Source organism: Lissotriton vulgaris, chromosome 1_1 (genome assembly GCF_964263255.1).
Source record: "Lissotriton vulgaris chromosome 1_1, aLisVul1.2, whole genome shotgun sequence".
Taxonomy (NCBI): Eukaryota; Metazoa; Chordata; class Amphibia; order Caudata; family Salamandridae; genus Lissotriton; species Lissotriton vulgaris.
In genome coordinates this window covers 133,009,375-133,033,160 of record NC_141685.1, presented here as the reverse complement: position 1 = coordinate 133,033,160, position 23,786 = coordinate 133,009,375, and the positions used below count along the sequence as shown (strand labels likewise).

Below are 23,786 nucleotides of genomic sequence, written 5' to 3'. Positions count from 1 at the left end.
GCCGTCAGTGCACGCTTTCACCAGGCACACACATACCACCAGCTATCAGTGCACGCTTTCACCAGGCTCACACACACCACCAGCCGTCAATGCACACTTCCACCAGGCCATCAGTGCACACTTCCACCAGGCACACACACCACCAGCCATCAAGGCACAATTTCTACAGGCACACACATACCACCACCCGTCCGTGCACACATCAATTGTTAACGCATCCACAATTAACTATTGTAGCAATAGCAGTATGGCACACTTTACTTTTCATCTAAAGTGCAGCATGCCACCATTACTACAAAAAGAAATAACTTTTTTTGGCCTATGATTTATAGACTTTTGTTGCAATTGGTGTTGCAATATTTAGCAATGCCAATAGCTCAAACTTAATTAATGCGAGACCTATTGCATTGCAAATGCTTGTTCTCTTATTCAGGAACACCAGGGAATACCTGGCAGTCGTGATGTGAATTTGTTTTTAAATGAATCCCACTTCCTGGGAGTAAGTTAATCAGGGAGAAAGTTCCATGGGTGTGAAGGTGATTAGTTATTGGTTTTTAAAAACCAACTCCAGCTTTAGAAGCTTGTTTTTGAAAAACGTAAAAGTTGGTGAATGGCCGCCTGAAATATCCCCAAGGGATCCAGAGAATTGTAGATCAACTTCCCTATAGATGGTTTAGATTGCTTTTTCGGTCAGGGGATTAGTTAGCAGCTGGTTCTCCAGTGGGGATGCATCAGGCAACTTCCCCCCCTTCCCAGATGTGACCTTGCAGAGCGTGATCCACCTATTTATTTATGTATTTCATTTATATGGTTCAACAGCTACCCTGAGGGTTTCCCGGCGCCTTGGATCTGAGTAGAGATTTTTTAAGGTGGAGGCTACTACAAGGAGTAAGGAATCTATTGGTTAAATAGCCAAGTTTGTACGTCCTTTCTGAACTGAAGACAGCTTGATTCAAGACGCAGCTCGAGCAGCAGTGAGTTCCACAGAACTGGTGCCAAATAGGCGAAGGAGCGCCCGCCCAATCGTGCCCGTTTGAATCTAGGGACGGAAAATTTGGCCTGGTGCATTGACCGCAAGTTTCTAGAGGGTAGATATTTCTGCGCCAGCTTACAAAGATAGGCAGGAGCTTCCCCCGTGCTGATCCTAAACATATAGCATAGAGCTTTAAACTTGACCCTATTGGCTATCTTTAGCCAATGCAATTTCTTAAGATGATCGCCAATACTCGTGCGTCCAGAAAGATGGAGAAGCAGCCTTGCGGCCGCATTTTGAACGACCTGAAGTCGATTGGTGATAGCTTTATTGGCTCCTAGATATAGGATATTCCCATAATCAAGTCTGGAGCCAATAAGAGCCTGTAAGACTGTTCTCTGCGCCCCTCCTGGAAGTTGCCATAGGATTTTCCTCAGCCAGTTTAGGATTGCGAAACAGGTTGAGGCCGTTGTGGCAGTTTGGACACGCCTAGACAGTTTATCATCAATTATCACACCCAGGTTGCGCGCAGATTGGACCGCAACCGGGGGAGGACCCATTTCTGTCTGCCAGTGCGTGGACCCCAGAGTTCCCTATGTTCCCCAAAAATGATCAACTCAGTTTTGTCCCCGTTAAGTTTTAATTTCTTAGTGTGTAACCAGTCTGCCATTCTCAAGAGCCCACAGCAGAGAGAAGGGGTGTTGGACTTATCGGTGGTTGATAGAGGGTACACTAGTTGAGTATCGTCCGCATAGGAGTAAATTGTGAGGCCCATTTCCTCAGCTATTTTGGCCAGCTGCGTCACATAAATATTAAAGAGCAGCAGGCTCAGTATGGAGCCCTGGGGAACGCCGTACGGGGAGTTTAGGACGTCTGAGGCATTGTTTTTAGAGAAGACCTGGAAGGTCCGGTGAGAGAGGAATTGTTCCAGCCATTCCAGTGCTTTGCCTCTTACCCCTATGTCCTCTAGGTTCGGGAGCAAAGTTTTGTGGGAAATGGTGTCAAAGGCTGCACTCAAATCTAAAAGAATGAGTGCCACCGTGCCACCACTGTCTAATTCCTGCCGGATCGCTTCCGTTACCCCTAATAGGGTGGACTCAGTAGAGTGGCCCCTTCTGAAGCCTGATTGGGAGGGATGTAATAACTTGTTGTTGTTTACAAACTCCGCTAGTAGTTTGTGCACACGTTTCTCCAGAATTTTAGAAAAGATAGGCAGAAGCGATATTGGGCGAAAGTTAGAAATAAGCTCCAGGTCTCCGTTCGCCTTTTTCAGCAGAGGCACCACCATGGCATGCTTCCAGTCTGCGGGTACCACTGCTTCCACTAGGGAAGTATTTAACAGTGTTCTAATTATATCCAAAATGTATGGATCAAGCTGTTTCAGGATACGTGCAGGCATAGGGTCCAAAGGTGAGCCTGAGGAGATACTGTTTAGTATTCCCATGAAAGTAATAGTGTCTAGTGGGTGCCAGGCAGCGAGTCGATTTTCGGGAGTACTGTCCCTGTCAGCAGACTTCTTAGGAGCTGGGGGCACCAGTGGGATGGCTGTAGGACCACATCCTTCATTGAAATTAGAGTAGATCTTGTCTATTTTCTCATTGAAATAATTAGCAATAGAATTACATTGTGTGGTAGACCGTGTCGGGGGCTCTGGTTGGAGTGCAGCTCCTGCTAGGTTCTTTAGGACTTTGAAAAGCGTGCTGGAATTGCATTGGGCTTCTAAAATAGTTTTTTTGGTATGAGCTCCCTTGGCTATTTTGCAGGCTAGGTCGTAGGCATTGAGTGCCAGCTTATAAACTTCCTTGCTGGTTGTATCACCTACAAATGTCAGAACCGTTTTTAGTCACCTAATTCATACCTTTGTTGTAGGATCGTGAAGGACACAAGCGCCTGTCCCCTCCACACATTTCCCGGCCGTTCTAAGCTAATCAATCCTCATTTTGTGAAGCCCTGCAATCCTCCCACTGCACTTAAGAGATCACCATCATACAGTGGAGTAATTTCAGTCCACTTACCTTCTCAGCCTAAATACTTGGTAGCCTCTCCACACCCTTACCACTGTTTGGGTATGAGTAGGTAGGGTGCACTCATACTTTCTTCGATACAGCACCGGGGTGGGGTAACCTCTCTTGTCCATGGCCAATCTATCTACCCAGTAAGCAGGATCCTCACAGTCTGCAAAAACCCAGTTGTTGACTGCCACCCGCTGCGTGACCCAATGATACCTGCGAATGCTCCGGACCGCCAGTCCACCTTAATCTCTCCTCTGCACCTTACTAAGCACGAAGTGCCACCATCCCACAGCAGGAGCCAAAGTTCTCAGACTACCTTTTGAAAGAAAATGTCTGGTGGGATCTTAAAGGACGTTTTTTGCACGATGTACAGGAGACCCTGGAGGGTCACTTTAAATAGGGCAACTCGGCCCAGTAAGGAGAGCGGGAGCGCCCGCAAGTGTGGGGCATCCCAGCGAAGCCGGTCTAATTTCTGGAGTATGTTCCTGCCTGCGGCTCCCTCGTAATAAACACGCCCAAATATTTATAGTTTAAATCTTTTTATAAATTTTTAGACAGAAGAAAAACAGGACCCTCGGCTCTCACAACAGAATGCAAAGGCGACCACAAGGTCGCAATGTATAACATTACCACAGGCAAGAAGCAAGGAGCGGGTCGACAGAATGAACAAGAGAAGAACAAATAATGAATTTCCCAAACTAACCCCCACCCGTCCCTTGTCCACCAAAAAACTTAAAATTGGAAGGGAAGATGGAAAAAGGGGAAGGCTACGCCCTGATCAGCGTCGTCTTGTATGACTTTTCGTGGAACTGTCACTGGGAATCTGCGTGTCTGGGAGATGCAGTAGTCGAAGATATCTGGGGCATGCCAACTCTCAAAATTCGGACACCAGGAGGGTCAAGAAGGGTCGTCACAACTCTGGGAACTCCAACCCCCTATCAGCCAGTGTGAGTGTGAGTTTCTCCATACCCAGTATCATCCAAAGCCGTTGAAGCCAGCCGGAGAGTGTAGGGATTCTGGCGGTGCGCCAGGGAATGAAGATGTTCTTCAAGGCCGCCCCCATGGCACTCACTATTAGTCGTCCCCTTCGGGATTTAAGTGGATACATCAATGGATTAGGCAGGCCCAGGAGGATATAGGAGGGAAAACGAGGGAGCCGAGTTTCTAAGTGAAGATCTATTTCATCCAGTACTTGGGACCAGTATGGCTGTATGTGGGTGCAACTCCAGATGATGTGTTCCAATGTTGCTTTCTCCCCGCACTCCCTCCAGCAACAGATCACTTCGTCGAGGGTCAAAGCGATGCACGCGCTCCGGCGTATAGTACTAGTTAGTAACTATCTTGGTCAAGGTCTCCGTGAGACCCATATGGTACGCCGAGTGCCGTGCCCTGTGATAAATACCCTCCCATTCCGTATGACTGAAGGTTCTCACCTGGCCCCTCTCCCATCGGGCGCGGCCTGCATTATAGGTATGAATGGTGGGCCCCAGGAGCATCTTATAGAGATCAGATATAATACTCTTATCAGAGGTGCGAGTTATCAGCCATTTTTCGTAAGGGGATAATAGCCGTTGCGCTTGTGGCCTAATGTGAGGATGTAGTGCCCAGTGTCAGACCTGAAGGTATGACAGGCGTTCTGTTTCGGGGAGGCCATAGTTTTCCCTAAGCTGTGGAAACTGGATAATACCCTCTAAGTCAAAAAGGTGTCCCAGGGATCTGCATGGGGAGGAACGCCAGGCTCAAAGCTCGGGCTTCAGTACCGGGTTGAAACTCCCGGTTGGCGAATAGCGGTGTGAGAGGTGATGGGAACGTGGTCAATTGTGCATGAGTATTGGTGTGATCCCAGGATTCCAAAATGGTGCTTGTGATGTGTGATGCCTAAAGATTGGCTGGCCGGTGAGTCTTGTGTAGAAAGGGGATCCCTTGTAGCGGTCTGCCAGCCACTGCCTGGTCTTGAAACAGCCAATGCTTTCCTGATTCCAGCCGCTGCCACTCCACCAGATGGCTCTGAGCTGAGCGGCATGAAAATATGTATGAAGGTCGGGCACCCCTACTCCTCCCTTTTCCGGACGTAGAAATGCGACCTGGTGGCGGAAGCGCGGCTTACGGCCGTGCCATATAAAACATGAGAGGTCTGCCTGTGTTTGCTGGATCCAACCAGACGGTGGTTGAAGGGGAAGGGTCTGAAATATGTATATAATTTGGGGGAGGACAGTCATTTTGATAGCTGCTATCCTACCCAGCCTAGATATTGTGCAGTGTTTTCACCTGTTCAATTCCTTTCTGACACGTGTTCGAAGGTTGGAGTAATTAATGTCGGAGGTGGCCTGAGTGGTGGGAGCAAGCTGGATGGCTAGGTATGGAATTGCTTCATTTGACCACTGCATCGGGTGTTCCTCTTGGAGGTGGGCAAGGACATGTGGAGAAAGGGAGAGATTAAGGGCCAGAGATTTAGCCATGTTAATTTTAAAGCCCGACGCCTGGGTAAAATTGTGTAGTTCTATGAAGAGGGCTCGCACGGACGTGATCGGGTCGGAAAGGGAAAGTAGGACATTGACAGCATAAAGGCTGATGGTATAGGTATCCCCTCCAAACTTAATCCCATTAATTAGGGGATGGCGACGGATTTTGATTGCTAGGGGTTCCATATAAAGTGCAAAAATAAGGGGAGACAGGGGGCAACCCTGTTTAGTGCCCCTCCCTATAGAGAACCGGGAAGACGTGTGGCAGTTAACGCGGACTGTCGCCATTGGCGACCTGAAGCAGTTTAGGATGCAGGTGCGGAGCTTTTCACCAAAGCCAGCTGCGATCAACACCATCTCCAGATAGGGCCAGTGCACCACCTCAAAGGCCTTCTCTGCATCAATGGCCAGAAGCATATATTCGCCTTGGGTGCGGGACGCTTTCTCTATTAGGTGTAATATGTGCTTAGTGTTGTCGCTGATCTGCCTCTGTGAAATAAATCCGGCCTGGTCAGGTTAGACCAATTGCGTCATGTAAGGCGCCAATCGGGTCGCCAGGATGCCGGTGTAAAGTTTAGTACCGATATTAAGCAGTGAGGTAGGTCTTTATGCGCTACAGGTCGTCTTCTCTTTTCCGGGTTTCAGGATTATGACCACTGCTGCCTCCAGCATCTCCCCTGGGATCACGCCCGTGTGTTCGAAAGAGTTGAACAGCCGTGTTAGAGTGGGAGCCAATTGGGTGCAGAAGGTCTTGTAGAAGGCGGCAGTATAGCCATCTGGGCCTGGCGATTTACCCACTTTGAGGCGGGAAATAGCCGAGCTGACCTCCTCCACCTGTATGGGCCTGTCTAGATACTCAGCCTGCGCTGAGGAAAGGGAGGGCATGCTAGATCCAGCGATGTAGTCTGCACTACATTGGGGATCAAGCGGGTCTCCGGTGTAGACGTCCACATAGAAATCCCAAAAGATTTCAGCTATAGTCGCATCATCTGTCACTGGCTCGCCCCTTGGCGTATGTATGGTCTGGACCCCTTGTAGCTGTCTAACCTCACGGAGTTTGTTGGCAAGAAGGCAACTGCACCTGTCCCCCCCCCGGTTTAGTAAGAATGGCACAGCCGAAGGGCTGCGTATTCCTCTTTATCTTGATCTAGGGCTGCAAGTTGTTTTCTCTCTAGGCAAAGCTGGCGCCATGCTCTGGCCGCCCCCGTCCTCTGATGTAGCTGCTCAAGGTCTGAGACTATCTGGGTGAGTTCCGCTCTCTTATGTTCCCTATCTTGATTTTGAGCCGAAGAGATCACTATGAATTCCCCCCGGAAGACTGCCTTTAGGGCCGCCCACTGCTTAGCTAGGGAAGTGTCTGGAGTAGTGTTGACGGAATGAAAATCTGTGATGGCTTTCTGGATTTGAGTCAGTACAGGTGGGAGCTGCAGCAGCGTGTCACGCAAGCGCCAGTGTCTGAGGGGGCGCGGTGAGCAAGGGAGGTGAAAATTGGCCAGGACAGGGGAATGATCCAAGAGAGTTACCGTCAAAATATCAATGTTGGTCATATGGGTCAGGAGGGAGGAGGAGCCTATAAGATGGTCCAGGCGTGCATAGGTTGTGTGTGCCCCTGAGTAAAAGGTGTAGCTACGAGTACGGGGGTGGGAATGTCACCAAAGGTCAGATAATCCCATCTCCTGAAGCAATGCTTGCCCTGAAGGCAGGAAGACCCCGGCTTGGGTCATCCTCTGGCAGGAGCGATCTAGGTCATTGTCAAAAACAACATTAAGGTCTCCCCCAATCGGCAAATGCCTATCTGCGGCAGCAGCCGCCTCCCTTATAGCCTTGAGAAGGAACGTCATCTGCACCTCGTTAGGTGCATAAATAGATCCTATGACAAAGGTTGTGTCCCCCAACAAAAACTGGTATGTCAGTAAGCGACCCCTGAGCTCTGCTTGCTTCTGTAGCACCCTCCCCTAGAAGGATCGGGAGACTAGGATGGCCACCCCTGCTGATTTTGTGGTGTTGGAGGAGAACAACTGGATGGGGAATGCCCTAGCCTTCAATCTGTGATGATCTTTGGAGAGGAGGTGGGTCTCTTGGAGTAAGCATATTTCCGCCTTAGAATGCTCAAGGTAATTTAGTATAGCCCTGCGATTGATTGGGTTGTTCAGGCCACGCACGTTAAGGGTAAGGACTTTAAGAGAATTGTGCGCCATAAGAGATCTGGAATCGAGGAAAAACGCAATGCATGGCGCTGGTCATGTTGTGCAGCCACTAACCTATTAAGGTGGAAGGGAACGTAAAGTGGCCAGCGGTATAGAACAGGACAGTTCGTTAAGGGCACCCAGGGGAGGTGGACGAGGAAACCCAAACCCAAACCCAACATTAAAAAACCCAAACAGTTCCAGTAGCACTAATGTTTCAGCCAACAACATAAAGTTCAAAAATGCAGAAAAAGCCCAGTCTTTAGGGTGTAGTCCACCAACCCGGAGGAGCCGGGTACTCGTTGAGTGAGGGCTCATAACGTGACCAAGGGGAGTGGACCAGGTCCCCCCGCCATCCGCCAGAAATCAGAGTATTGCAGCAAGGGTACATAATGGCAAGTGTCTTACTCTGTGCCGGGTTTCGTTCTGTCCAGGGCATCGGCTGCGGAGGCGATGGCCTCCTGTTGCCCCCTTACAACATCTGCCTTATTCGGCTTTCGGACTCGCCGCCTCCTACTCTGGTTCTGCCATCCTGAGGGTGTGATCTCGGGCCCTGGGCTGCCGTTGTGCCGATCATCGTCCTCATCATCCGGCACCGTCCAGCCCAGCAGGTGACAGGACTCTGTGAGAGAGCGCATCTGGTGAAGCTTGCCACCATAGCGGAAGATGAGACAGAATGGGTGCCCCCAGGAGTAGGTGATGTTGTGTTGTCTAAGGTGGTCCGTCACCGGGCGGAATTGCCTGCAGCTTTAGGGTGACTAGGACTAGGTCCTGGTACAGCACAGGAGAGTGACCTTGATAGGAGAGAGGGTGGAGGGTTCTCGCCTTTGTCAGAATGGCTTCCTTGGTTTTGAAGTCCTGCAGGCATACTAAAATGTCCGCCGGGGGGTTGTTGGGCGCCCTTGGGGTCCGACTCTGTGTGCTCTATCCAAGACAATTTCTACACCCTGAGCAACAGCCAAGATATGGCGGAAGAGGCCCTGTGTGAAGGCAAAGAGATCTTTGGTATACTCCGTCATCTTTACCCCTGGGATCCGGGTGTTGTGTCGGCGCGATCTGTTCTCGAGGTCCTCCACGTGCGTTTGGAGATCCAGCTATTGATCTTGGAGCCTCAGTATCTCCTGTTGGAGCATTATCACCTCCATCGTGGTGGAGTCGTGCTTGGTATCCAGCATTGCGACTCGCTCCCCCACCTCATCTACGTCTCTGCGTATTTCCCACATCTCAGCCTTCAGATCCGTCTTCACTGTCAGTATGTCAACTCTGAGAGTGTTGAAGAGCGATTCTAGGAATGCCTTAGTGATAGGCTCCGCTCCGGCCCAGCTCCACAGGTCCAGGTGTCACAAGGGGTGTTGTGCTCCCAATCTCCGGTTCCACGGACCCTCGACTAGGAATGCGACCCCCGCCGTGCAGCAGATGGCCGAGGCGGGCAGAAGCCGCGCTGTTGAGAGCTGGCCTCGGCGGTCTCTGTCACGGGCTGCCCCTGTTGTTAGGCTTCTGCCACGTTGGTGATGCAGCCGCTGGACTCGCATCTCTTCGCCCCGTATTTGGCACCCGCTGCCCGTCATCAGTCCACCGACGGTAGGGACAGACTGGTCTCCGCTACCGATTTTGGCGCTTCCCAGCTGTCGTAGGAGCCATCTTGGCCACGCCCACGCCACGCCCACGCCCACGCCAACCGACCAAATATTTAAAGCCATGTAGTGCCACAAGAACTGTGCACCTAGAGTGCAGCCGCAGGGTCCCTGATTCCAGCAGGATTATTAGGGACTTCTTCCAATTGATCTTCTATCCTGAATAATCTCTAAATATGTGAAAAATGTGTAGGATTCGTTCACTCGAGAAGGCTGATTACGTGTCCTACAGCAACACGTCAACATAGAGGGAGATTCTCTCATCCCACTCCTGATCAACTGGAATACCCCATATGAGAGGTCCTGTAGAACCCACGCACGTGTGAAGAGCATAGGAGACAAGGAGCATCCATGTTGGATGGCAAAGACTCAGGAGACTCTATTATTGACGCGCATGCATGCTAGAGGGGCCACATACAAGAGCTTAACAGCAGCGCCACTGGTTCAGCAAAGGAATCCCCTGTTGCATGTGGTACTCCATTAAGGTGTCGGAGATTTAAGCGCCTACCCTGGTGTGACATAAAGCCCGGTTGATCAGGATGAACCACTGTTGTAATTAATATCCGCAGGCAGATCACCAGGGACTACGCAAGGACCTTAGTCTCAAAATTAAGCAGGGAGATAGGTCTATAAGACCCAAACTCACTTGCTGGTTCTTCCTTTTTTGGGATGACCACCACCTCAGACATTCTTTGGGCCTCTGGGAGACACCCTTATTTTCAGGCAGTCTGAAACCTCCTCTGGAGTCACTCCCTGATTTTATCCATCATGCTTGTATATAATTCTAAGGGGAGCTCATCAGGCCCGTCGCGTGCCCTGTTTGCAAGGTTCCTATTGTCTTATTTATTTAGTCTACTGTCGGGTCTTGCTCTAGTGCGTCTCGGTCCTCATTCGTTAGCATTGGCAGGGTCAGGTCTTTCAGGAAGTCTCTCCCAGTATTTCCGTCCCCTTGATGTCAGTGTCCTCAAGGATCACTGGCTTGAATTCATCCTATAGCACGCAAGCTGATTCAGCAGGCCGCTCGAATTCTGCTCTATCTCTCATACGAGCTTTGTACGTCTTGTCTTTTAAATATCATGGATCGACCCTTGGGGGTAGGATGAAGTTCACAACCGGACCATCGAGTTGCAACTCCACCAGCGAATGGTCTGTGATTCCCACTGCTATCTGCGTAGCGGCTCTAAAATCATCTTTATGGACAGTCTGGGTGAAAAGATAGTGCAGGCACGCCAGACTACCATGTGCTGCAGGCAGGTGCGTCCGGTTCTGATCCCCTCTTCCCCTCTAGGGGCATTTAGGAGTAGCATGAATATAGTATATGTGCAGTTCTGTCACTCAAGTCACCCCAATGCGTATATGCTCTGTCGTAAGCGTCTTACCCTTTCACAGGATGAGTCAGTCTTGTCTGGGTCTCTTTCCTGTTTCCCGACACTTGAATGGCACGCCTGAAGACTCGAGAGAGCAGTGACCCACCAGCAGGCTTTTGTGGAGTGCTTTTGTCCTGGATGTAGGGCGGCATTCAGTAGGGCACCCACTCTGTCTTTTCTTTGCAGTTGCCTGAAGATCAGCAGTCCCAAGGTAGAAGTCACACCTGGCCTGTCGGTAAGTGCAGCCCCTCTGGAGGCCCGACCATCAGCAATTGAACCCACACTATGGCCGGTTGGACCACAGGCGTAAGCTCAGACAGGGTGTTCGACACTGGAGTAGTTGTAGTCCCTCATGGACCTCTGACACAGAGTAGTCAGAAATTTCAGCAGCTAAAAGCCCAACATAGGCTCTCCAGGAAGTCAGTAGATTCAGACTAAGGAATTTGACAAGTGCAACCTTGAACGGGCCTGTTGGCAGCACACAATCGTCCTACTGGGCCTCAACAATCACGTTGTCGTAAAGTTTTATATTCTGCCTTGAACTGTTGGGAGAGTATTGGCGGGGCGGGTTCCCCCAGACTAGCTGGTCCTGCTGGATGGCTTGCCGGCCCGCCCTACAGATAACAGGGATGTGTCGGACCTTGCTTCTTCCAGGACAGCCTTGTCCTCCTGCTGGATAGTCAAACTCCCTTCCCTTTCTCACCAGACAGGCAGGCTTCTAGGCAGAGTTCTAGGATCTGCAGGACAGGTACACAGTTTCTCCATTAAGTAATTCAGCCTGCAGGTGATGTCCCTTCAACTTAGATAAACTGTCAGGCTCGCACCATCCCTGCTGGTACAGCAGGCATCTGAGTACTTTGTAGAGCACATTATTTCTTGGTAACAGAGGACTTTGAACTAGAGTATAAAAGAGGGTTAGATGGTCCCACTTGTATACACAACTGGTAGGCAGGAGATGCGGTTTACTCTGTTGCGGTTTACTCTGTCGCACTCTCACATTGCATTTATGCTACGCAAACCAACACCCTAAACATGCCCTTGATGTTAGCGCAAAGTCTGGGCACAGGAATAGAAATGGAGCATAACATGGGTGTGTCAGTAGAAAGCCACTCCACTGACCATGATGCAAAGATCGCATCAGGCTATTGATCCTTACAACATGGTGCATTGCCACCACTGCTCTATCTGGTAAACCCATGACAGTCCTCTGCCTTAAATAAGGACACACTTGGTGTGACCCTCCAGGTCACAGGACCGGTCCAAGACCTCTCATAGTCCCTTGTTAGAAGTTGCACAGTACTGGGGTGGCAGAAAAATCTAATGTAATTGTTTTGTGGTAGATTTACCCCAGTAACGTACAGTTAATAGTTTGGCGCTATGGACTGGGGAGTTGCCACGAGGAACAGATTCTCCTGCCTGTCATACCACATGCCATTCACTATTTCATAGTGTTTTTCTTCTTTTATTTACCACTTGTTTTAAGCAGGTGGTATATATATATATATATATATATATATATATATATATATATATATATATATATATATATATATATATATATATATATATATATATATATGCATGTGGTTGGTTGGGGGTATATGGGTGAAGCAGGGGAGGGAAGAGGAAAGCATTTTCTAACAGAGGGAATAATTGTGGGTTTCCCCCAGTTAGTAAAAAAAACTGGATAAGTCTTGGCTGCTTCTGCTGCACCCAGAGTCTTGTGCGTCTTTTCAGTCTAATTTTTCTGTCTGGAAAAAATGGTGTCCTGTTTTTCTGCACCTGATACATCCAGGTGCAGAAAAACCTAACCACTGATTTTTTTTTTTGTAAAACATTTTTATTGATTTTTGTTAATGGAAATAATGTTCACAGTACATAATAATGCGACGAAGGTGATACAATAGTACAGACATGTCCGTTAGATGTATACAATATTCCACGGGCGCGTGGAGTAGGGGCATGGGCCGCTTAGAACTGATGTAGCTTGAGCGCAAGGAGAATTTGGTGGAAAGAAACAGGGGGACTACGTGTGGGGTGAGGGAACTTGGTAAAGAGAGCAGTGTCCCTGCGAAAGGAGGGAGAGAGAAACGAGAAAGCCCCGGAAGGGAATTAACTAACTGGGGAGGAGGGGGGGGGGGAGAGGAATGTGGACTGAGCCAAGGGAGCTGGACAGGCGAATTGCACTGAGGGCATCTACGGAGTGGGAAGAGTGGGGTAGAACAGAGCAGAGGTCGGAGGGGTGGATTCGGAAATGGGGGGGGGGCATGTTGATTATTCCCTATGAGGGCATCGATGCCGTCCGGGGCGCGGGGTGTGTTGGGAAGGGCTTGGGGTATCACGCTGGTGATCTGACAGAGATTTGTGGGATAGGGTGGCCCATTCTAGGGAGATAGGACGCTTGCGCTGACCTGTAGCTTCCTCCTCCCGAAGGGCATCCTCTTCCGCTGCAGCCCACTTTCTCACTGCGCCCGCCCACGTCTCTAGTGAGGGTCCAGCTGGCGCACGCCATTGCATGGCTATGTTCCTTTTGGCTAGAAGCAAGCATAGTGCAGCATATCTGAACTGCACCTTGTGTGTTTTTGGCCTGCGGAATGTCCCTAGGGGGACTGCCTCCCAGGAATGCAGGCCGGTGAGGCCTGTGAGGGTGCTAATGGAGTCAAGTATGGCTGACCAGTTGGGCTGAAGGGTTGGGCAGTCCTAGAACAAGTCGTGGAAGTGTGCGTACGGGGAGTGACACCTGGGGCATAAGAACTGAGTGTCAGGATAGAAACGCTGGAGGCGTGCCGGTGTCTGGTAAGCCCTATGTAAAATGTAGTATTGTATGTTTTTGAACTGCACGTTTCTCTACACCTTCTTTGGGAATTCCAGCGCTCTGTCCCACTCCCGGTCATGTAATTGTCTCCCAATCTCGTCCTCCCACACCGTCCTAAGAGTGAGTACCGGCTTGTGTGTAAGTTCCCGGATGGACTTGTACAACCAAGTGACTAGGTGTCTTCCGCTCCCCATGTAGAGGATAGTGTGTATTACGGGGTGTGTCGCGGGCTCACTGACCGTTAGATCACCATGTGGGCGATAGCCGTCGATGAGTTGGGGATGTGTCAGGAGCGTCCCTAGGGGGAGGCCAAGGTCCTCCATAAGTTGTGCGAACGGGCGAAGCTGGCCCTCCTCAAATAGTGCCTCCGCCTCCGTGACCTCAGAGTCCATCCATGCTCCTACCATGGCGCTCGTAAAGTAGGAGACGCCGCGTGGCCACCCCGCTAGTGGCAGCCGTGGGGAGTGGTCCTCGTTGCCATGCGGTGAATTTGCAACATACATTGGCGGGTCACAGACACCTGCAAGGGGTAGGTCCGGCAGGGTTTGATGCCAGGGAGCAGCAGCCGACAGAGTTCCGGGATGGGGCGGTGCGTTGTATGAGTCTGCCCAGAATGTCTTCCTGCCGTCCAATACGAGAGCCACTGAAGTTGCGCTGCTAGGAAGTACGATTCAAAGTCGGGGGCACCCAGGCCCCCCTGTGTGGTGGATAGTCTAAGTTTGGCGAGGGCTATTCTATGCCGACCATTTCCCCATATAAGGGTGCGGAGCAGCAAGTCCAGTTCGCGGAAAAAACTTCTGTGAGGCACCACCGGGAGGTTGGTGAAATAATACAGTAAGCGAGGGACAATGATCATTTTTACCAGGGCTACTCGCCCGATGGGGGCTAGTGGGAGGTGTTTCCAGAAGCCCACCGAGGCGCGGATGCCAGCGAGAAGAGAACCTTGCCATGATTGCCCTCAAAGATGTCGGCGGGTGAACGATACAGGCGAATCCTCAGATAACGGGGGGGAGGGGGAAACCTAACAACTGATAATCAGGTGGAATAAAATGAACACATGAAAGTACGCCTTCATTTCATTGCCCTTGATTCATACTCTGGACCATAGTTGAGGGATAGGTCTAGGCATAGTCCTCGCAGCACACAATAGATTTGTGTGCGGCAGAGGCCAGAACTCAAAAGTCAGGATACCAGAGACAAGTTGGTGGTAACTCAGGGCAGGGGAAAACACCTGTTGTCCGTGGAGGGGAAATTCCCATCTCAAAAATCTACATTAAAAATTAATTAATAGTATTCTTTTTTAAATATCTGTTTGGTGCCAGTCCATATGACTTTAATTTCTGCTTTGGGATTCTATGTCCATAGGGTACATGTATCCTTTGTGAGCTTAATAAAATGTTGGAAATTCTACAAATCCTCACTCCTACATCCAAGTACTCTCAGGCTACCATTCTACACTCTGCTCTGTCTGAAGAACAGCTCAACATTTTCAAAATTCTGCAATTCTGCTTTGATATGGCTTGTAAATTATTTATGGGGAAATTTACATGTATTATGTATTAACTATTTAATTTTAATACTATAGGTGATTGAAATTACGGACGAAGAAAGCAAGATTTAGCACCAGGCAACTGAATGTTAGTGCCATAAGAAGAATTATTTTGAAAAACTGAAGGACATCCAGTATTCTAAGTTTAAACAATTTCCAAAATCTAGATGTGGCGAGGAAGTGGGAGCTGAGGAAAGTACTATACCTGTAAGTGAAGTCTCAAATTTAGCATTTCATTAACCCAGAGCAAAGTCATATCTGTCCACACAACATCAGAAATAATCCCAGAAAGACCAATCACAACATCCTCATCTGAAATATTATCAGAAAGACAAATTGCCTCAGCATGACAGAATAACGTTCATCTAAAGTACACATGATCTAAAGCATCATGTAATTCCAGAGAGGAAGCACACACTGCATAAAAGAAATATATAACTAAAGGTTTCTTCTGCAAACCATCAAAGAAAAGACTCTGAAAGAAGACTCCGAAGCTGACACGTTACCAACCAAAAGATTGGAAATCGCCTTTGTTCAACAACCGTTTTTAACCAGTTACACAAGTTTGAGACTATCTGCCTCGGGATATAACACCTCGACCCACTCTGCTCACTCTGGCGAAAACCTTAAAAATCCACCACTTTATTGTTTTCATGACCATCTCAGATTGTTTCCTTTTTAATGTGTACTGTTCTGTAATTCTATGTAAATCACCTCAACATTCTGTTGTGCAGGAGTGATATGTAAAAACTGATTAAATGAGCACCGTTGCGCTATAGCTAATGTAAATAAATCCTCGTCTTCAGAACTACACCTTACACCAAACATAGAAAGGGTAAAATTAACTGATGTTCTGCGACTGGTGAGCCACAATAGTACTGTGCATGTTCTAATATTCTCAGTTACTGCCATTACGTCAGTGCAAAAAGGTACTTCTCAGTTTAATCATTAAATATCAGACTAACACCTTATCACTGCATTGCTAAGAACCTATACAAATAGATTTGAGAAAAACTTCAGTCACAAAATAAGTTGCTGCCGGAGAGGCTATAACCAAAAGACTATTATCGGCTAGAAACATTTCAACAGGTGTTACAGGGCTGCATCCAGACATATTTTGCTCAATTCAAGTGTTCAGAAGATTACACACAATTTCTTCTAGAGATAAATACTAAACATTATCTAAACAAGCCCGACTCTAAAATCGGATTCACTCCTACCGTGGCATATAAGCAAGAGAAAACTAAATGTAACTCTAGGAATACACCTTATAAAAACACGTGCTGTGAGAACAAATTCAGTGTTCAAACCCGCCTCAATCAAAGCAAAATAACCCAAGTTGGGGAAATAAGTTACCTGTGCCAAAAAAGATTCAGCCATCAATCTCATCTCACTGAATTTGAGAGAATGCACACTGGGAAAAACATCTCTCAGTGCTCTGAATGCCAAAAAAGTTTCAGCAGTAAATATTATCTCACTGAGCATATAAGAATCCACACTGGGGAAAAACCTTATCAGTGCTCTGAATGCCAAAAATGTCTCAGCCTTAAATCTAGTCTCACTGCACATGTGAGAACACACACTGGGGAAAAGCATCAGTGCTCTGAATGCCCAAAAAGTTTCAGCTGGAAATCTCATCTCACTGCACATGTGAGAATCCACACTGGGGAAAAACCTTATCAGTGCTCTGAATGCCAGAAAAGGTTTAGTATGAAACCAAGTCTATATCGACATGCATTAACCCACTCTGTGGAAAAACCTTACCAGTGCTCTGAATGCCCAAAAGGTTTCAACCGTAAATCTTATCTCACTGAACATATGAGAATCCACACTGGGAAAAACCTCTCTCAGTGCTCAGTGTGCCCAAAAAGTTTCAGCTGTGAATCTCATCTCACTGAACATATGATAATCCACACTGGGAAAAACCTCTCTCAGTGCTCAGTATGCCCAAAAAGTTTCAGCAGTAAATCTTATCTCACTGAGCATATGAGAATCCACACTGGGGAAAAACCTCATCAGTGCTCTGAATGCCAGAAAAGGTTTAGTATCAAACGGAGTCTTTATCGACATGCATTAACCCACTCTGTGGAAAACCCTTATCAGTGCTCTGAATGCCCAAAACATTTCAAACTTAAATCACTTCTAACTGCACATTTGAGATTCCACACTGGGGAAAAACCTTATCAGTGCTCTGAATGCCAGAAATGTTTCATTGACAGAAACAGGCTCACACTGCATATAAAAACCCACACTGGGGAAAAACCTTATCAGTGCTCTGAATGCCCAAAATTTTTCTGTCACAAAGGAAGACTCACTAAACATACTAGGACCCACACTGGGGAAAAACCTTATCAGTGCATTGAATGCGACAAATGTTTCAGTAATAAAAGCCGTCTCACTCATCATATAAGAACCCACACTGGGGAAAAACCTTATCAGTGCTCTGAATGCCAGAAATGTTTCTTTGACAAAAGAAGACCCACTAAACATACTTGGACCCACACTGGGGAAAAACCTTATCAGTGCATTGAATGCAACAAATGTTTCAGTGATAAACGCAATCTCACTCAGCATATAAGAACCCACACTGGGGAAAAACCTTATCAGTGCTCCGAATGCCAAAAATGTTTCATCCGTAAACCTGATCTCACTGCACATGTGAGAATCCACACTGGGGGAAAAACATCAGTGCTCTAAATGTCAGAAAAGATTCAGAGGTAGAGATGGTTACATGCGCCATAAGAAAACTCACCATCAAAAATGATTAAGTGCTCCAAATGCGAGAAAAGCATCAATTTTAAACTCAATCGCACACTACATGAGCAGACGCACACAGGGAAAAAGCATTACCAATGCTGTGAATGCCAGAAATTCCTATTTAATAGGCACAGCCTCACTAACCATAAGCGACTCCATACTGATGAAAAACCTTATGAGTGCTCTGAATGCCAGATAAGCTGCAGAGAAAAACACAATCTCACCATGAGAAATGTGGTATCCTCAAATAAGTAACAATTAGTCTTGAATTAGTTAGGTTGAGATAAAGCTTTAATTAAAGCCTCAGCCACAGGAACAAGCTTCAACTGCAAACGGAATCCCTTCATGTATTCTAGAATCTCACATGAGATCAGAATACTAGAGTAGGGAGTTCCATAACTTAAAGGTACATGCAACAATATGAAGAACAACATCACACATCTCCCTCCTAATGAAAGGCATAAAATAACATATTATTAACAGGTAAATTCTCAATTAAACAGAAGATAAAGAGGGAAAATTATAACGAATAATCTCTTAAATACACAGGAAGTCTACGAACTCTCTGGCTCCTAGAAGAAGAAGAAGCAGGTGAATTAGAACTTTTAATCACATTAAAAGTAGAAAGATGTGAATTTTGTTTCCCATCAACTCGAACAGGAATTCTTGACTTAACTACAACTACTCTGCTCTTGTTCCAAATTCTACCATCTTCTGTTTTGATAGCATTTCTAAAGACTTTCACCACAGCTCTTACATCGGTATATTTTGACCAGGATCTGCAACCAACAGGAGCTTTTATCCGAACTAGGTCACCAACCAAAACCTTCTGTACACTCACACGATTATTTTTTATCATAATAAGATTTCCTTTCCTCAAGTTTTCTTTCTTCCTTCTTACGCCAGTCACCAATCCCATTATCAACCAAACCTTTATTCAGATTCATCCATCCAGGACACATCCAAGTGTTAGGGACCCTCCCTTTGAACAGTTCAAATGGAGATCTACCAGTTGTGGAATGAGGTGCAAAACGGTACACACTTATTCTTTCTTGAAGAACAGACTTCCAATTCAAGCCAGATGACCTAGCTAGCTGTATGGCCTCTTTTAAAGTTTTATTGACCCTCTCAACCGCACCATTAGTTTCTGGGTGGTATAAAGAACATTTCTTATGTACTACACCGGATTTTCTCAAATAATCCTCAAAGAGTCTAGAACAGAATTGTGGGCCGTTATCAGAAAGAAGACTATTTGGAAAACTTTCTTTCTTAAAGAGAGAATCTAGAAACTTTATCACTTCTTCTGAAGTAATCTCTCTCATGGCACAGACCTCAATCCACCTTGAATATAAATCAATAAGAACAAAGAGATAAGGTGTATCACTTACACCTGACAGGGGACCAACTATATCTACAGCTACCTCATACCAAGGATGTTTAGGTAGCAACCTCTTAACCATTGGCATTTGTTTAGTTTTTAATATTTTATCACTAGCACAGCACTCTGGACAATCTCTCACCAACCTCTCAATCTCTAAATCCATGCCGGGCCACCAAAACTGTAAACGTAAAATCTCTTTTGTCTTCACAATTCCAAGATGACCAGAATGTGCATGGGATAGCAGTTTCTTTCTGATTCCAAGAGGTGGTACCATTTTTGTTCCACGAGTTAAGAAACCAGAGTTTATGGAAAGCTCATCAGAAACAAGAGTCCAAGGTTTCTCTAGGCAAGAATTAGTACTCAAGGAAAGCATAACCTTCTTAACTTCTACATCCTTTTCAAGCTCATCTCTCCATTCCTTTTCTTCAATAGCTCCTTCTGTAATCTCACAAACATTTATGGAATCATCACAAAAACTAAACACATCCTCTTCATCAAAATTCTCTTTTCCAACCATCCTTGAAAGACAATCAGCTGATTTATTTGACACACCAGGAACATAGTCAACAGAGAAATTGAATTCTTGTAAAGAAACAATCCATCTTCTGATTCTTGATGAAATAGAATCTAGACCCTTTTTGTCAAATATCTCTTTTAGGGGTTTATGATCCGAAAAAATGAGTAATTTCGTCCCCCAAATTAAATTCTTCAATTTCCTCAGTGCCCAAAAAATGGCAAGAGCCTCTCTTTCTATAACGGAATAATTTAATTCTGACCCTCTTAAGCAACGTGAAGAACAACAGATCAAATAATCCTTTCCCTCTCTTTTCTGAACTAAGACAGCACCTAGACCTTTTTCACTTGCATCAGTATAAAGAATGGTAGGCAGACCAGGTACAAACGCTTAAAGAGAGGGAGCCTTATTCAGTTCAGACTTGATTCCCTCAAATTCATTTTTACATACCTCAGACCAAACATATTCAACATTTCTTGCTGTCAACCTTCTCAAGTTCTGAGTTTTATCTGCAAAATTACAAATAAATTTTCCATAAAACTCCACCATGCCAAGAAAGGAAATTAGTTCCTCTTTGTTTTCAGGCTCTTTTACCTTATTGATGGTATCCACCAACTCTTTTTTTGGAAAGATTCCTTGATCAGTTATCCTGTGACCCAAATAATTCACCTCTCTCACTCCAAATTTACACTTACTTTTCTTGAGAGTCATTCCTGCATCTTCCAAACGTTTAAGAACAGCACACACATGAACATAATGTTCTTTCGTATTGTCACCATAAATTAATAAGTCATCCTGATAGCATCTCACACCATGCAAACCTTTCAGAATTCGAGACATAATCCTCTGGAACACTGATGCTGCAGACACAAGACCAAACGGCATTCTCTTATATCTATAAGTTCCCATGGGTGTAATAAATGCTGTTAAGTCTTGTGAAAAGTCATCCAATACGATCTGGTGATACGCTGAGGCAAGATCTAGAGTGGTAAAGAACTTAGCTCCTTCTAATGTGCTCACCATTTCATCTATGTTCGGAAGTGGAAATCTGTCAACCACAACTTCCTTATTTAACGCTCTAAGATCCACACAGAGTCTAATTTCTCCAGTTGGTTTCTTCACAATAACTACAGGAGCCAACCACTCAGTAGCCTCGACTTGCTCAATCACTTCATTCTTCAGTAACTTATCTATTTCTTCTTTTACTTTTTCTTGTTCCATCAAAGGAATTCTTCTCACCTTCGCTACAATAGGTATAGCATTCTCTCTCAATCTAATGTGATACTTGTATCCTTTCAGACATCCCAAGCTTTCTCTAAAAACATTAGGAAATTTATTAGCTAGGTCCTCACCCAAATCCTTTTCCCCATTATTCAAACAATCAGTATCAACTTGTTGAATTTGCACTTGAGGATTGGCATTTGGATTCAGAGTAACACCAAGTTGACCTTGATGAACCCACCCTAGTAAAATATCTCCCTTCTTTGCAACATAAACTTTTCCTACTATAGTTCTTCTCCCAAGTTCTATTTCTGCCATGAAACATCCCACCATTTTAATAGGTTTATCAGAATACCCAAGTGGTCTCACATCACACTTCATCATCCTTACTTTTCCAGCAAAATGCTTGTCAAATAATTCTTCATCAATTAGGGTTATGCGTGAACAAGAATCAAATTTAAAATTGATCATCACATTTCCTACTTTTACAAGGTGAGATGGATGATCAGCCACCTCACATTTTATCTCAAAAGTGACAGTTCTAACTTGTGGTTGTGACTGATTCCATCGCTTTCTTGTTAAATCAGGTCTAAATACTTTTGTTCTACAAAATTTTCCATAATGGCCTTTTTTTCCACACACATTACATAAAATTCTTAAAGCCGGACACATTTGAGAATTTGCTAAGTGACTTATTTGTCCACATCTAAAACAGGTCAATTTGTTACTTTGCCCTGGTAAAGAATTTTGACTTGCTGAATAATTTCCCAAATTATCTTTCTCCGAAGTATTTTGTGTTTCTTCTTTTCCATTCCTCTTAACTTGACAAACAATTTCTTCAATTTTTGTTTCATCTTTCTTCTCACTTGAGAATCCTTTTTCTTTTTCTTTCCTTAACTCTCCAACACACTTGGTCATATGTTCTACTTGTTTTGCTATGGCTAACACTTCTTCAAGAGGTGGTTCGTCTTTTAACCATAGTTCTTTTCTGATGTCATCATGTGCGCATCTAAGTACGAATTGATCCCTGAATCTTTCATCTAGTGTCATGCCAAAATTACATGAGGAAGCCAACTTCCTCAATGAAGAAACATATTCCTCTACAGTTTCATCCCTCTTTTGCTCTCTCAGACCAAAATGATAACGTTCCATAATGGTACTGATCCTTGGTAGATAATGTTTGTCAAGTTGAGCAATTGCGATCTCGTATTCATTTAAATTACGTTGTTCTCCTGCAGATAAATCAGGTAAATGTTCTAAGACATCTTGTCCTTCTCCCCCCAAACAATGAAGAAGAAGAGCAAGTTTTCTTTCTGCACTGAGATTAGTGCCACATACTCTGGCATAATTTGCAAAAAATTTCTTCCACTTTTTCCATTTTATGTTTGGTTCCCCTGTAGTATTCAAGAAGAAAGCAGGTTGTGTTACGTTTTGGATCTTTTTGTTTCTTTAAATTTGTCACTTTAAATCGTATTTTCCTTGTAAATTAAATAAATGTCCTTATGTTTGACAAGGCTATTGTTTCCTTATTTCATGAATAAAAGAGAGTTCTCTAAGTTCTATTTTCTTTGTTGAGGGTCTTTTAATGTCTGTATTATGATGTAAGTGAATAACTCTGTGCTTAATGATTTTGCTGCTTTGTGATGTAATTTAGAATCTGCAGAGTCCAAAGATGATTGTCAAACGTTCTGATTTTTTTTTTTTACATTAGCTGGTATTGTTCAATAGATTACTTCAATATAGAACGTTCTAATATTTTCCCTTAAGGATTCTAAAGTTCTTTTATAGAGATGGGTTCTAGACACAGAACACACGTTTCCTCAATCAAGTGTTCTTTTTTTTTTTTAAAGATTCTGATAGGCACGCGCAGAGAATACGTTTCCTTTTGTGAGCTCTTTAAAAGATGCTTCACACGCGTTTCCCTTCTCGCGCTGCTTTGACAAGGATTGAGCGCACGCGTTTAATTAGTGCACGCGTTTACTTCAAAGGAATGTCTCTTCTCACACGTTCGTGACGAAATGCGCTCGAGACAAAATGCGCTCGTGACGAAATGCGCTCGAGACAAAATGCGCTCGTTACGTTTAGTTTTATGCTCATTAAATATAATTCCCTTTATATTCTCGAAACAGCGTTAAACTTCACCGCCCACCCAACTCCTCACCGTCTATTTCTTTTTACTTTTCCTGCCGCTGGGAAGACTTCGCTTCCTCCTTGACTGTTTTTAAACCTGCCGCTGGAGGAGTTGGGGAATTATTCTTTTGCTTGTCTTGTGTTGAGGCACGGTGCAGGGTTCACCCGATCGTCGCCAATTTATGTGGTATCCTCAAATAAGTAACAATTAGTCTTGAATTAGTTAGGTTGAGATAAAGCTTTAATTAAAGCCTCAGCCACAGGAACAAGCTTCAACTGCAAACGGAATCCCTTCATGTATTCTAGAATCTCACATGAGATCAGAATACTAGAGTAGGGAGTTCCATAACTTAAAGGTACATGCAACAATATGAAGACCAACATCACACGAAACTCCACACTGGAGAAAACCCTTGTGCCATAAAAGCTTGAATCTGAAAGATAGTGTTATGCTTCATGAGAGACCCCACTCCGGGGAAAAACATTATGAGTGCTCAAAATGCAAGCAAAGTTTTGGTTACAAATTACTTCTCACTTGTCATGAGCGAACTCACACAGGAGAAAAAAGCCTTATGTGTGTACTGTATGTCAGATAAGGTTTAGTCTTGAATACATGTCACTTCACATGAGAGAATTCACACTGGACTAAAGCCATATACAGGAGGGGAAAGCCAGAAATGTTATACTCAGAAAGAAGATCTCACTAAACATGAGGAATGCATCCACACCAGGTGAAAAGTAAGGCGTATCTTGAGTTGCAGAAAAGCTTCTAACAACCTTACTTT

The 23,786-nt window shown here is 45.5% G+C and overlaps 1 protein-coding gene across 1 annotated transcript in view; it reads left to right on the top strand.

Moving 5' to 3' along the window:
• Window positions 1-17,695, top strand: part of LOC147737778 (uncharacterized) — a 57,810-nt gene extending 40,115 nt beyond the window's left edge. Inside the window, exon 3 of the mRNA XM_086924973.1 lies at window positions 16,433-17,695. Coding sequence (XP_086781099.1) covers window positions 16,433-17,695 — 1,263 coding nt within the window. The remainder of the gene's footprint in view (window positions 1-16,432) is intronic.
• The last annotated feature ends 6,091 nt before the right edge of the window (window positions 17,696-23,786 follow it).